The 15,234-nt window shown below is 41.1% G+C and overlaps 1 protein-coding gene across 2 annotated transcripts in view; it reads left to right on the top strand.

Annotated features, from left to right (window-relative positions):
* Positions 1 to 3,266: 3,266 nt before the first annotated feature.
* nudt17 (nudix (nucleoside diphosphate linked moiety X)-type motif 17) overlaps positions 3,267 to 15,234 on the top strand; it is a 33,333-nt gene continuing 21,365 nt past the window's right edge. For both annotated transcript variants that reach the window (XM_060921851.1, XM_060921850.1), the window contains exons 1-4: positions 3,267 to 3,509; positions 3,593 to 3,709; positions 3,937 to 4,120; positions 11,491 to 11,516. In XM_060921851.1, coding sequence (XP_060777834.1) covers positions 3,435 to 3,509; positions 3,593 to 3,709; positions 3,937 to 4,120; positions 11,491 to 11,516 — 402 coding nt within the window. In that variant the 5' untranslated portion in view covers positions 3,267 to 3,434. The remainder of the gene's footprint in view (positions 3,510 to 3,592; positions 3,710 to 3,936; positions 4,121 to 11,490; positions 11,517 to 15,234) is intronic.

The following is a 15,234-nucleotide window of genomic DNA, read 5'->3' as shown; positions in this document are numbered from 1 at the left end:
TAAAAATAGAACGTGGCCCTAAATTCTCTGCCATTTTTTCTTGCTTCACCCTGACCCAATTCAAGATACTACATCATGCATCATGTGGTGGGCTTTCCCCATTTGTGCAAGGCATTGTGGGATACAAATTTGAAACAGGAGAGGAAAATGGAGGGCACGAATGAAACATGAAAGACTGACTACAGTAACAGAAAGCGAGAAGAAAAGACGTTATGTTGCAAAGGAAAGGAAACGCAGGACCAAACTAATAAATATCAGCAGTCAACGAGCACCTCGGTGTGATCAGCCATTCGTTTAGCGACAGAATGATGTAACTGTCAGTGCACGGTCAAAGGTAAACCTGTAGATGGCAGTAATGCAACATTGTGGATGCCAGCTGCTGTAAAACCCAAAAGAAGAAGGAAAAGAAGAAGGTAAACCTGCACATGCACACACGGACTTCCTCTGTCTGCTTGACTGCGCAAAGCGAGCAATTTTATGCACATTATTTGCTCAGGAATCCCCTCAAATTAAATAACTTCCCAGCCACAGAATGGCCTGGGTTTTTTTTTGAGATATTATAAAAATAAACATGTATCACAATGACCAAATTTCAGAGGGAACTAAATTTCACCAATTTGATGAAATAGAAAGGCTGTCTAGCTTTAAAATGATTAATTCTGTATTTGTGGGGTTTTTTTTGGTTTCATTATAACTTGTTTTTTGGGAGAGGTGGTGCATCAGTACTGTAGGCTTATACTACTACTACTACAACAACAACAACAACACACTTCTACATAGGAAACACCTGTGTATCCTCACTCTAAAAGCCTCCTTTCTGCTCTCTCCTACTGCATTTTAAGAACTGGTACCGCCATAAAATTGGCAAATGATTTCCTGGATGAGCTGAGCTGAAGGAGGTAGGATTGAGAAATCAAGGCGGTGTCAATTATAAGTTTTGAAAGCACCAATAGTGAAGAATATCCTGTGCACATTTAATCCCATAATGCACAAAGGTGTACACATGCTGTACCCATCTCATCTCATTATCTCTAGCCGCTTTATCCTTCTACAGGGTCGCAGGCAAGCTGGAGCCTATCCCAGCTGACTACGGGCGAAAGGCGGGGTACACCCTGGACAAGTCGCCAGGTCATCACAGGGCTGACACATAGACACAGACAACCATTCACACTCACATTCACACCTACGGTCAATTTAGAGTCACCAGTTAACCTAACCTGCATGTCTTTGGGGGAAACCGGAGCACCCGGAGGAAACCCACGCGGACACGGGGAGAACATGCAAACTCCACACAGAAAGGCCCTCGTCGGCCACAGGGCTCGAACCCAGGACCTTCTTGCTGTGAGGCGACAGCACTAACCACTACACCACCGTGCCGCCTGCTGTACCCATATTGCACAGAATCTTTTTGGTTTGCGTTCACATCCTTGATGAGAATTACTTGAGCTAAAAAGGCAGTGCCCCTTCAAATTTCTCTTCAGACATCTCAGGCTCTGTCCAGACTGTCAGTCAAAATCTGATTTATGTGCATATCTGATTGGAATCCGATTATATATAGCAAGTCTGAACAGTTGAAAATCACACAGGATCCGATTTTTACGAATCCATTTCAAACTGTATTGCCATGTGGTAATGAGTAAGCTCATTTCATTACCCTACATTTTGGTTTGTTTATGTAAACTCCTTCTACTTTCAGGCACAGTGTCATTAATATATCAACCAATACGAGAAAGACTGAAAATGAGGATTGCCATATGGACAAGCAGATTGGATCTGATCACTTGTGAGATATAATGTGGACAGTGAATAAGGAAGGTTGGGCGGCATGGTGGTGTAGTGGTTAGCACTGTTTCCTCACAGCAAGAAGGTTCTGGGTTCAAGCCCAGTGGCCGATGGGGGCCTTTCTGTGTGGAGTTTTCACGTTCTCCCCGTGTCTGCGTGGGTTTCCCCCACATTCCAAAGACATGCAGTTAGGTTAACCGGCTACTCTAAATTGCCCATAGATGTGAATGTGTGTGTGAATGGTTGTTTCCCAAGCCTGGAAACGGGAGGGTTGGAGCAGGAAGGCTATCCGGTGTAAAACTATGCGCCAGTTAATGACATTTGATCCACATGGTAGCAACCCCACACTCATAAGTGAGAGTGACTCAATCAGGAAGATAGTTTTTGCATAGCCAATCAGATTTGGACTTATAGTCAGAACATAACCTTATAAATGTAAGGAGTAGGCTTGGTTTATGCTTGATTACTTCAATGAGCTTAGATTTGATAGATGACAAGTGTCACAAAGTGATGCACAAACCTGTGTAATGCTGTGTTTTTAAAATAAATTTCTTCAATAAATATTTCTGTCCCTATACGGTACATAGTGTTGTGGCGGCACAGTGGTGTAGTGGGTAGCACTGTCGCCTCACAGCAAGAAGGTCCTGGGTTTGAGCCAAGTGGCTGGCAACGGCCTTTCTGTGTGGAGTTTGCATGTTCTCCCCATGTCTGTGTGTGGGCGCTCCGGTTTCCCCCACAGTCCAAAGACATGCAGGTTAGGTTAACTGGTGACTCTAAATTGACCGTAGGTGTGAATGTGAGTGTGAATGGTTGTCTGTGTCTATGTGTCAGCCCTGTGATGACCTGGCGACTTGTCCAGGGTGTGCCCCGCCTTTTGCCCGTAGTCAGCTGGGATAGGCTCCAGCTTGCCTGCGACCGTGTAGAAGGATAAAGCGGCTAGAGATAATGAGATGAGAAATATTTCTGTCCCTATACATAGTGTTGTGGCGGCACGGTGGTGTAGTGGTTAGCACTGTCGCCTCACAGCAAGAAGGTCCGGGTTCGAGCCCAGCGGCTGGTGACGGCCTTTCTGTGTGGAGTTTGCATGTTCTCCCCGTGTCTGCGTGGGTTTCCTCCGGGTGCTCCGGTTTCCCCCACAGTCCAAAGACATGCAGGTTAGGTTAACTGGTGACTAAATTGACTGTAGGTGTGAATGTGAGTGTGAATGGTTGTCTGTGTCTATGTGTCAGCCCTGTGATGACCTGGTGACTTGTCCAGGGTGTACCCCGCCTTTCGCCCGTAGTCAGCTGGGATAGGCTCCAGCTTGCCTGCGACCCTGTAGAACAGGATAAAGCGGCTAGAGATAATGGATGGATACACAGTGTTGTATGTATATTCCAGTGTAGTGAGTAGAAAACCATTTCAAACAGAGCGAATTAGTGTTGTGCGTGACTTTTATTTTGAAAAATCCGCAGCCATTTTGAAAGGAAGTCCAGTAGCTGCTGCGCCTCTGGATTCATCCATTTGTGTTGTTGATGTTGATTCAGTGAAATTTTATTTTGGGCTAATTTCCTGTGAATGTATGATAGCTGTTTTACATTTTGGGGGCAGTGTTAGGTTCCTTAAGTTAACCCCTCTTCACGAGTTATTATTATAACTTGATATTCACTGTCATGGAGAAAGTAAGAAGAATCCTGGTGCATTTATCGAAAGAAAGCACAGCTCCACACTGTGCCCAGTTTGTTCAGGTCTGTTAAACAAGAGCTGCTGTCAGAAGTCTACACTCATACTGTTGTGCAAAGTGTTTGAGTGGTGTTTTTATTTTTCCTAGAGCATTACTGGATACTTTGCTGGACATTTTAGCGACCAAGTAACTGTGAATTGTTCCCTGGAAAACAACCGGTTTGTTTTGTGTGAAGGAAGTCCTGAGAGGGGCGTGCCTCTTAAGGTTTGACGTCATCGGCGCTTACGTCATTACTGACCACATCATTCAATCTATTAACCATTAAACATCCCTTTACACGTTTTCAGGGTTGCATGTTAAATTATTTATTAAACAGCATTACAATGCAGTACCTAATGATATGTAGAAGAATATTTAGACCTACTGATTAGTGTGCATTTCTGTACCAGCTTTTATTTTGCTTGTGGATGAAACTCACTTTCTGCCTCTAGAGGCCGCTGTTCTGCCCAATCAAATTGCTCTCTGCTTCAGAGGCGGCGTCACTTAATCCAGACACTCTCAGTAGAGGGGTGGATGTGGGCGTGGCCATACTGCTCCAGTCAGCCAATGAGAGGCTGTTGCTGACCAGACGAGCTCATGCCCTGAGGATTTTTCCCAATGTGTGGGTCCCACCTGGTGAGTATGATGCTGCAGTGTTTCTTCTTCTTCAGTGTCACAGTAAACTGCAGCTTTAGGAGAGAACAAATGGAATGTCCTCGGGTATATGTTTGTAATGAGCTAAAGTGTAAAGTAAAAATCTGCCTACTACTGAGCCATTTTTGCGATCGTATGGCCAACAGGGCAGAGCATTACTCTGAGATGCTTCAGTCTCTTAAAGGAGAACTGAAGGCAAATTTTTTATCATCATCAAAATTCTATTGATCTCATTTTATTAAATACAAGAATGCATTTTTGATAGCTATTTTGTCACTGCTATAGCAAGTTACGAGTGTATGGAATATGCTGTGTAATATATCAGTCCATATGTCAAAGCAATGGCCGTAAATGAGATTCGTTGAGACCTGTGCGAGACATCGTAGGATGGAAGTAAAACATACAGCATACATGTCAACCTTTAGTTACCCATGCCCTTTAGGGTTGGGCGGTATTACGGTAAGAAGGTATCCCGAGGTATCCAAAAGTACCAACGGTATCGGTCTCATTACCGTCATTTTAAAAAAATATATAATATCTAAATAAATATGGAGTACATGAGGTCATAATATAAAATAATAAATTGAAGATCATCCCGAATAACTGTGTGATCGTATTTTCACTAATTCTATCAATTTCCTAAAGAAGTTTTCATCGCGTGCAGGGTTGTTTATGTCGTTACCATGGCAACCCTGCGTGACATTTTGGAGTCTGACAGAAAGCTTCGCAAGAGACTGAGACCGGGGGTGTCATGGCTCAGATGGCTAAGGCACCGTACTATAAATCCGGGGACCCGGGTTCGATTCCGACCCGAGGTTATTTCCCGATCCTGTCTCTCTCTCCCCCGCTCATTTCCTGTCTCTCTATACTGTCCTATCTAAAAAAAAAAAAAAAAAGAGACTGAGACCGCGGTTGAAAGATGGCAAGTCAAGATAACGAGTTAGTGGCAAAAAAAATACAACATCGGCAGTGTGGCAGTATTTTGGTTTCAAACCAAACGAAAAATCTAATATGTCCCCTAAGGCACACCATAGCCTGGGGTACTCCACTTCCACGAGATCTCTCCAATGAGTTGTGTTTTGAGTAGGTTACATGAGTAACAACAAGGTAAAATAATATAACGTATGAAATTTGGGATGTGGGTAATAAACGTTTGAAATGTCATCTACTGAAGAAACGGAAGAAAACATCGTAGCGTAAACTGTTAGGTTTCTGGTGGGAATTAGCAATGCGCTTGCTATCTTTGTTGGGTGTGTTAAACCGTATGGATTTAAGTGGAATAATTGTAAGGAGTTATGTGATCAAGACAACGTTTTAAGCAAGGTAAGGCCATTTGATTATTAATTTCCCCGCCATGGCATGACGTGGGCCCATATGATTTTGCCTTGTGCAGCTATCACGCATTTGAATTAGGTTCGCCTCATTTGCGCTGAAGAATATGGTTTATCGCGCAGTCTAAACGGACTTGGGTGTTGGTTGATTCTTTTTCTTTTTTTATTTCCCATGCTTGAAAGGGTATGATCCTGCTCATCGTGTACTTTTTTTGATGGAGTAGGTGAAATAGTGCTGCAAATGGCGTTTCAACGCAGACATGTGTAAACGACAGTTGAATGCTATTTTCAAGATGAAGGAAGAGTTGCGTGATGCTTTGAAATATCTCTTAATCCATTCATCAATGCACAAAATTCGCTTTGCTGCTTAATCCATACCACAATGCACACAATTCGCTATGCTGCTTTTAAATAGTACATTTGAGGCATAGGCGCACGTTACACAGTAGGCCGAAACAAAATATTTTTTTTCTCGGTAATACCGTATACCCCGGGAAAACACAGAGACGGTTTAAAGGTATCAAAATTTGGATACCGCCCAACCCTAATGCCCTTACAAAATCTGTACTTTTCCCTTACATACACCCATGAGCCCTTATGTACGAGAAAAAATTCCAATATATAATCTAAAGCGGCGGCACAGCGGTGTAGTGGTTAGCGCTGTCGCCTCACAGCAAGAAGGTCCGGGTTCGAGCCCCGTGGCCGGCGAGGGCCTTTCTGTGCAGAGTTTGCATGTTCTCCCCGTGTCCGCGTGGGTTTCCTCCGGGTACTCCATTTTCCCCCACAGTCCAAAGACATGCAGGTTAGGTTAACTGGTGACTCTAAATTGACCGTAGGTGTGAATGTGAGTGTGAATGGTTGCCTGTGTCTATGTGTCAGCCCTGTGATGACCTGCCGACTTGTCCAGGGTGTACCCCGCCTCTCGCCCGTAGTCAGCTGGGATAGGCTCCAGCTTGCCTGCGACCCTGTAGAACAGGATAAAGCAGCTACAGATGATGAGATGAGATAATCCAAAGCACTGATTGTTTTATTCCACATTATACACTCCTATTGTAATAGGCATATTTATCACACTGCATCAAGTTAAAGGGATCAAATAAGCATGCACTGAATAAAAATAAATTTTAGATCCCAGAGAAAACAACTGAATTAAAAAGGACTATATGTACAGTCAAGTAAACAATTATCTACTAAAGAGAATGACTGAACTATAAACTTAATTATTTAATATACATTGTATTAGTAATACCAGAATTATTGATGTACATTTTGCAGATAAAATGTATTAATATTAAATAGTTCATGGCACGGTGGTGTAGTGGTTAGCGCTGTCGCCTCACAGCAAGAAGGTCCGGGTTCGAGCCCTGGGGCCGGCAAGGGCCTTTCTGTGCGGAGTTTGCATGTTCTCCCCGTGTCCGCGTGGGTTTCCTCCGGGTGCTCCGGTTTCCCCCACAGTCCAAAGACATGCAGGTTAGGCTAACTGGTGACTCTAAATTGACCGTAGGTGTGAATGTGAGTGGGTCATTCCGTATGAAATCATCAGATTTTCCAAAATCTTCCCGGGTCACCGACTCGGATTCTCATGATTTTTTTTTACAAGTACCTACATATGTCTGATGAACTCATGTAAAATATTTCTGCTTAATTCCAAGTAGTTTTTTAGATATAATTTTTTTAATCAGGGTACCCACAATCTTATTTTACACTCATGAATGCATTTTGAGCATTTTTTCATTTTTAAAAGGCATTATCTCAGCTAAAAATGCAGATATAAAGCTCAAATTTGGAATACACCCTATTTGGGCACCCCAGATACAGTATAAAGCTCAAATTTGGAACACACCCTATTTGGGCACCCCAGATACAGTAGTAAATTTCAAAAATGGGATACAGAGCTGACGCTAGTGGCAGGCGATACAAGCTTGCTGAAACAGACTTAAAAAAAGTTAAAGATATTTTCCTGAAATTCAAAAGTTGAAAACTACTGTGAAATTCTTGGAAAAATCTTCCCATTAGATACATGATATACATGTACATGTATATATAATACATATATAGGTATAGAAATATATATTGATCAGTGCTTTGGATATGGATTTGAAGCTGAAGAATTTTAAAGAAACAGTCCACCGTACTTCCATAATGAAATATGCTCTTATCTGAATTGAGACGAGCTGCTCCGTACCTCTCCGAGCTTTGCGCGACCTCCCAGTCAGTCAGACGCAGTCAGACGCGCTGTCACTCCTGTTAGCAATGTAGCTAGGCTCAGCATGGCCAATGGTATTTTTTGGGGCTGTAGTTAGATGCGACCAAACTCTTCCGCGTTTTTCCTGCTTACATAGGTTTATATGACCAGTGATATGAAACAAGTTCAGTTACACAAATTGAAACGTAGCGATTTTCTATGGTATGGAAAGTCCGCACTATAATGACAGGCGTACTAACACCTTCTGCGCGCTTCGACAGCGCATTGATACGGAGCTCAGATATCAATGCGCTGCCGAAGCGCGCAGAAGGTGTTAGTACGCCTGTCATTATAGTGCGGACTTTCCATAGCATAGAAAATCGCTACGTTTCAATTTGTGTAACTGAACTTGTTTCATATCACTGGTCATATAAACCTATGTAAGCAGGAAAAACGCGGAAGAGTTTGGTCGCATCTAACTACAGCCCCCAAAAATACCATTGGCCATGCTGAGCCTAGCTACATTGCTAAGAGGAGTGACAGCGCGTCTGACTGCATCTGACTGACTGGGAGGTCGCGCAAAGCTCGGAGAGGTACGGAGCATCTCGTCTCAATTCAGATAAGAGCATATTTCATTATGGAAGTACGGTGGACTGTTCCTTTAAGTACTCTCAAGTACTGTTAAAACTTTGTATTTCTGCTGTTTTTTGTAATTATACAAAGTAAATGTGATGATGGTTATTAATGTTTATTTTATGCTAATTGTAGAATAAAAACCCTTTCTTTTTACCAGGCATATTGTTTCTATAATATCAATTGAATATTGCGATGATGACTGAATTGCTAAATTTATGATGCCATGAAAGAAAAAATAAGCTCAGTAATCTGTCTTTCAAAGTTGATCCATTATTTTGGGGTGACAAATATTGTAAATACCAAATTTGAGCTTTATGCTTCCATTCAGAGCTGAGCTATTGCTTTCTGAATATGCAAATACAGGTTCAAAATTGGTTCGCGCCATGTTACGGTACCCTATTTTGCAAATTTTTTTTCACTGTGAAGGCATTTGAGCTAGATAAAAAAAATTTGACATAAAGTTGGTATATCAATATGCTCTCCACAAAAAAATTATGAAGTGGCTGAGCACTTGCCCACATGGTCAAATCATAAAAAGACTGGAGGCCTATTTTTGACATTCTGCGATCATGTTCGATTTTCAAGAGTCAATAATTCAAAAACCCTTCAAGTTCTGACCACAATTTTTTACACACATATAACTAGTACCCCAGATATGTGTATTCTACAATATGAAGATTATCCATTGAATCCCTTCTTTAGTACAGCTCTTTGAAATTTTGTAATTTTTTGCGAGAATGGACAAACTGCCATTTTTGTGATGCTACAGAATGAAAAATTAGCTCCGTATCCCATTTTTGAAATGTACTACTGTATCTGGGGTGCCCAAATAGGGTGTATTCCAAATTTGAGCTTTATACTGTATCTGCATTTTTAGCTGAGATAATGCCTTTTAAAAATGAAAAAAAGCTCAAAATGCATTTGCGAGTGAAAAATAGGATTGTGGGTACCGTTATTAAAAAATTATATCTAAAAAACTACTTGGAATTAAGCAGAAATATTTTGCATGTGTTCATCAGACATATGTAGGTACTTGCAAAAAAAAAATCATGAGAATCCGAGTCGGTGACCTGATGATTTCACATGGAATGACCCGAGTGTGAATGGTTGTCTGTGTCTATGTGTCAGCCCTGTGATGACCTGGCGACTTGTCCAGGGTGTACCCCGCCTTTCGCCCGTAGTCAGTTGGGATAGGCTCCAGCTTGCCTGCGACCCTGTAGAAGGATAAAGCGGCTACAGATGATATGAGATTAAATAGTTCATAAAAATTACGCAAAGTTCTATTTGACAAGTGTTGGCATCACCTACAATATTACATTCCACCAAAGAAAATTACTTGAAATATAACAGCAGTACTAAGTAGGTATGTTAATTAAAATAGTAGGTTACATGTAATAAATGATATATAATCATGTCAAACAGTAAATGAAGGTTAGTAAAAGTTCCATTTGAGAAAAAAGTGTTGACACCGCAAGCAGTGTTCGATCCAACTAAAGATGACCTGAACCACATCAAGTATATTATGTAAACAAGAATAAGTGAAAATATTAATAAATTATGAAGTTAAATTGAAAATCTTCCCAGTAATTTATAGCAAGAATTTAAATCTTACTCCTTTTTGGAGTGTTCTTTGTTGTACAAAGATGTTGCCGATTTGGCACTAGCTATAATATCACTGCTTGGGTAGCAGTTGTAGCTCCTCATCACAGTTCATTTTAATTTTCAGATATGCAGTTAATGTGTCTGCAGCCATATTTTTTCTGTCCTCAGTATGAATTTTCCTAACCAATGAAAAAGCCCTCTCACTATCTGCATTGCTATGTGGGAGGCACAGCAAAGCAGTAAAATGTTGTTTCAGCATTGGAAACCTGACAACACCCAGAGCAGTTTTTACATCAAAGACCTTTCCCCAGTATACATCTACTATTTTCCTGGTCAATAAAAGAAAATCAGAGCACAGCAAACATGTAGATGGTGTTAAACTTTTTTTTTTTTCCGCTAGCTGCGAAAAATGGTCTGCCACAGTCGGGGGGATGTTGTGTTCCACGAGAAATTGGCAGAACACAACTTCTGCAGCCATCACAGAAGTCTGGGCAGTCCGAGCCGATGGACTTAAATGACAGAAAACCACGTGCAATTATAAAACCACATAAATCGAAAATAGTTCTGTTTCATTGTGCATGCCTCTTTGAAAAAATAAATGGTGGATGCTAAGATGTTCTCGGAGTAATGGAAAAAATCTCTGATACAAAACGTAATTTTCCCCGTATGAAAATCAGTGTACGCCGTATTAGCCAAAAAATTGCATTTTCCCATACAAAATACGGGGAAACCGTATAACTTGACATGTATGATACAGCGGAAATCAAAGTAGAAGAAGAACAACAAATTTATTCATCTTGCGCTTGTGAAATTCTTCTCTGCATTTAACCCATCTGAAGCAGTGAACACACACACACACACACACACACACACACACACACACACACACAGAGCAGTGGGCAGCCATGCTAACAGAGCCCAGGGAGCAGTCGGGAGTTAGGTGCCTCCTTCAAGGGCACCTCAGCCCAAGGCCATCCCATATTAATCTAACCGCATGTCTTTGAACTGTGGGGGAAACCGGAGCACCCGGAGGAAACTCACGCAGACAACCCAAGTGACCAACATCTGCCAACGTTGTCAAAAGACGTGCATGCCCTCTTTCGAATGCTGATGTAATCAAGCCGGAAGTTTTGTTTGTTTTGATAGCCATCAGGAAAGTTTGAAAAAAGTAGGCAGTAATCGTCATTTAAACTCATTTTTGTGCAATATTTCATTTGGAAAACAGTTTTCAAAATGGCGGCACTGACACCTGGCTGACACTTCACATTTCGAAGTCTCGCACAAGTCTTGTGAAGATCGTGCGGATAAGCGACGCCTGCCGTGGACCAAACGAACTAAATTCAACATGGCTAAAAACCGAATAGGCCGATAAGTATAATATTTAATTGCAATTCGTAGCCAATACGAGTCACGATATAAGGTTACTAAAACCGAAAACGTAATTGAATAACACGTTAATTAAGAAATAAAGCAAGTTTAAAAATGACTTCAGTTCTCCTTTAAAACATAATAAGGAGCCATGATGCTTTCACCTACATTTCAGATTGTAGACACAGCTAAGGATTTTGTGGACTAAATGCTCTTCTCATATTCTGCAGGTGGCCACGTGGAACTGGATGAAAAGGTACAATTTGAGCTACAGTCGATTCAAGCAATGTTGGCTCCCTTCAATAAACTGGTTAAAAATAACGGTGAATAAAGTTATTTTTAGACAAGTAAAGAAGAACGCAAAGGTCATAGTTTTAACATTCCACAGTTTGGGTGGGGTTGTCAAGCTTTAAAATCAGTTTTTAAATCAACAAGAGCTGAGAGGACAGGGATTGAGTTGGGTAGACGTAGGAAGAAGGGCCCAGAATCATGTGCGCTGGAGAGAAATCATCGATGGCCGATGCGCCGCAGGGGGCAAAGGGTTTAAGTAAGTAAGTATTAAATCAACAAATCATCCATGATATCAAACTGTTTGTATGAAAGAAACACTTAATGGGAACAACCCAGAAAATTCAGTGCTCATTAAAACAGCTTTTGGAATCCTCTGCTGTGTTCAGACCAAAAGTGAACTTTTTGGCAATGCACAGCATCGGCATGATTAGTGAATATGGGGGCTGCGTCTAAGGAAGAGCACCCGATCCCCAGTGTTAAACAGGGTAGGGGATTATTGATGTGCTGGGGCTGGTTTGTGGCTGGTGGTCCAGATGCTTATGCGAATACTGATGGCGTCATGAATTCTGCCAGTAGCAGGACCTTTTAACACCAAACCTGGTTACTTCTGCCAGGAAGTTAAAACTTGGATCTAAATTGACGTTCCTAAGGGATTTTTCAAATAGGGCAGGGTGAAGTCACAATATAGTATTGGTATTATGATCAATTTTCTCATGATTTTATTTTTTCTTTCGAGAAATTTTATTTCCGACTGGAAGAAGCTGGTGTGAGTTTGTACTTTACAACTCTAAAACGTAAAACATTCACAGATTTTTGTTTTTTCCCCCCTCTTTTCCAATGTTAAATATTTTGTATCATTGAACAGTCTTTAAACGCAACACTACTGTACTGTTGGCAGCTTGTGAGCAAACCTGTGTACAATGTTGTGATACATATCGTGTATCGTAGACATGACTTTGAGTATTGTGATTTTTTTTTTTTATCATATCATTCACCACTATTTTCAACAAGATAATGACCTCAAACCTACATTCAAATCAGCAGTCAACAGCATTCAAGATAACACACTTTTTTTGTGTGTAGCAAAAAAAAAGCTATACAATAGTAATTTTGTGTGGCGATTCCAAAATTTTGTGTAGCATTTTCTTGTTTCGATATATATTAAGTAATAAATGTGTAAGTGACAGAAAATAAAGATACGAGTCTTATGACAAGTTTACAACAATGTTGTATTGCAGCGAGCCTTTATATCATTGTGCTAATATGCAAATGTAATGGTACAACTACTACACCAAGCTTTAAGACCCATTTTTGGTCATTACACATTACTCATATCCAGCTAGGAAGGTCATCTATTTCAGCGCTCATTTTAAGGCTAATTCTGTGATCAAGAGTTCTGAGTAATGCTAAAGAAAGTTTTGGTGTACTTCTAAATTTCATGAATAATGCTATTTATGCTTAAAAGTTATAATGCCCTAAAGAAGTTAAAGGCGAAGTCCGACACCGTAATGGCTTGTTTGATACAAAATATTTAGTTTTAATTTGTGCAAATAAACTTTTTGGACATTCCGTTTCAAATACCAGATTCTGTGTTTTACGTCCGTTTACCGTGATAGCGGAAAACTGTCGTCTCTATTATTATTCATCTCGTCTCATTATCTCTAGCCGCTTTATCCTTCTACAGGGTCGCAGGCAAGCTGGAGCCTATCCCAGCTGACTACGGGCGAAAGGCGGGGTACACCCTGGACAAGTCGCCAGGTCATCACAGGGCTGACACATAGACACAGACAACCATTCACACTCACATTCACACCTACGGTCAATTTAGAGTCACCAGTTAACCTAACCTGCATGTCTTTGGACTGTGGGGGAAACCGGAACACCCGGAGGAAACCCACGCGGACACGGGGAGAACATGCAAACTCCACACAGAAAGGCCCTCGCCGGCCCTGGGGCTCGAACCCAGCACCTTCTTGCTGTGAGGCGACAGCGCTAACCACTACGCCACCTCTATTATTATTATTATTATTATTATTATTATTATTATTATTAATTTATCCATCCATCCCCTGCTGGACAATCGGCAACTGACTAACCCAGTTACTCTGGGAATATTAGGAAATAAGGAAAGCTTATAATTTTCTTAGAGACGTTGGCCAGCTTTTTGCATCGCATCTCTGTGCGATATACTGGGGAAATTGATTAGCAATTCTTCAAAATTGGGTCGTGTTTTGCGATGTGATACCAGCTATAGTCTCTACCGACCAAACGGGTTTTATAAGAGGATGCCACTCGTTCATTATCATTCGCAGGCTTTTAAGTGTGGTGCATTCTCCTTCGTTCAGGGACGTACCAGAGGTGGTACTTATACTGTACTTATTTCAAAGTCTTCCAGTTTTTCTACCAAAGTCTTTTTTTCGCTCAGCAGAAGAGCAACTTTCACACTTTATATGGGGAGGTAAATCCTCAAGGCTACGAAGGACATATCTTGAAAGACCAAGAAAAGAAGGTGGGCTTGCCCTTCCAAATCTTTTGAGTTATTATTGGGCAGCAAACTTGCAAAAAATTGTTTATTGGTTCCAGACCCCTGAAACAGACTGGTGCAGTGCAGAAGCAAAGTGTTGCAAGCAAGCATCACTTGCCTCACTGATTACATCAAAACTTCCCCTCTCTCCTTCATGGTTCTCTTCTCATCCTGTAGTAAGTTCTACACTTAGGATCTGGATACAGTTTAGGCAAACATTTAACTTGTCTGATCTTTCTATACATAGTCCTATCTGTAATAATCACCATTTTCCAGCTGCTAAGTTGGATGACACCTTCAGACAGTGGGGCCATAAAGGCCTCACTACATGCAATAATTTCTTCATTACCCAGGTCTTTCCCAACTTCACTGACTTTTCCAACACATTCAGTAGTTCTAAATCCAGTTTCTTCCGATACCTGCAGATCCACCATTTCATTCAAACACACATCCCATCCTTTCCTCAGTTACCTGAACATTCAGTTATGGATGACATACTTCAAACTCCTCTTACCCTTAGAGGCCAGATATCTATTATATACAACTTAATTATATCATCCAAAAAACATCTATGGATAGCATTAAAGCTAAATGGGAAGAAGAAATAAAGACTGACATATCTGAGGCAATGTGGGCTGAGTGTCAATGAGTCCTCCTCCTTTGCACGCTTAAACTTAATTCAGTTTAAAATTCTCCACCGTATGCATTACAGTAAGGCAAAACTGGCCAAAATATACTCTAATGAAGACGATTTATGTGACTGCTGTAGAATGGCCAGAGGAGATTTAACCCACACGTTCTGGACGTGTTCTAAGATGAGAGAGTTCTGGACATCAATATTTAAGATTTTGAATGAGGCCTTTGGCTTACTGTAGATCTACAACCCACCCCAGCAACAGCTATATTTGGGGTACAAGGAGGAGACTTCATAATACCCAGCAGTAAAGAAAATGTTATTGCTTTTGCAACCCTCATAGCACGCCGGAGAATACTCATGGAATGGAAATCAGTAGCCCCACCAAAAGCATCTGTATGGCTTTCTGACATAATGATATTTTTAAAACTGGAAAAGAGCAAATATTTTCTCAGAGGATCCACCAAAAAATTCTATAAAACCTGGGATCCTCTGCTGACTTATTTTGATAAGCTAACAACACTT

Source organism: Neoarius graeffei, chromosome 5 (genome assembly GCF_027579695.1).
Source record: "Neoarius graeffei isolate fNeoGra1 chromosome 5, fNeoGra1.pri, whole genome shotgun sequence".
In the NCBI taxonomy this organism is placed as follows: domain Eukaryota; kingdom Metazoa; phylum Chordata; class Actinopteri; order Siluriformes; family Ariidae; genus Neoarius; species Neoarius graeffei.
This window is presented reverse-complemented; position numbering and strand designations above follow the sequence as displayed.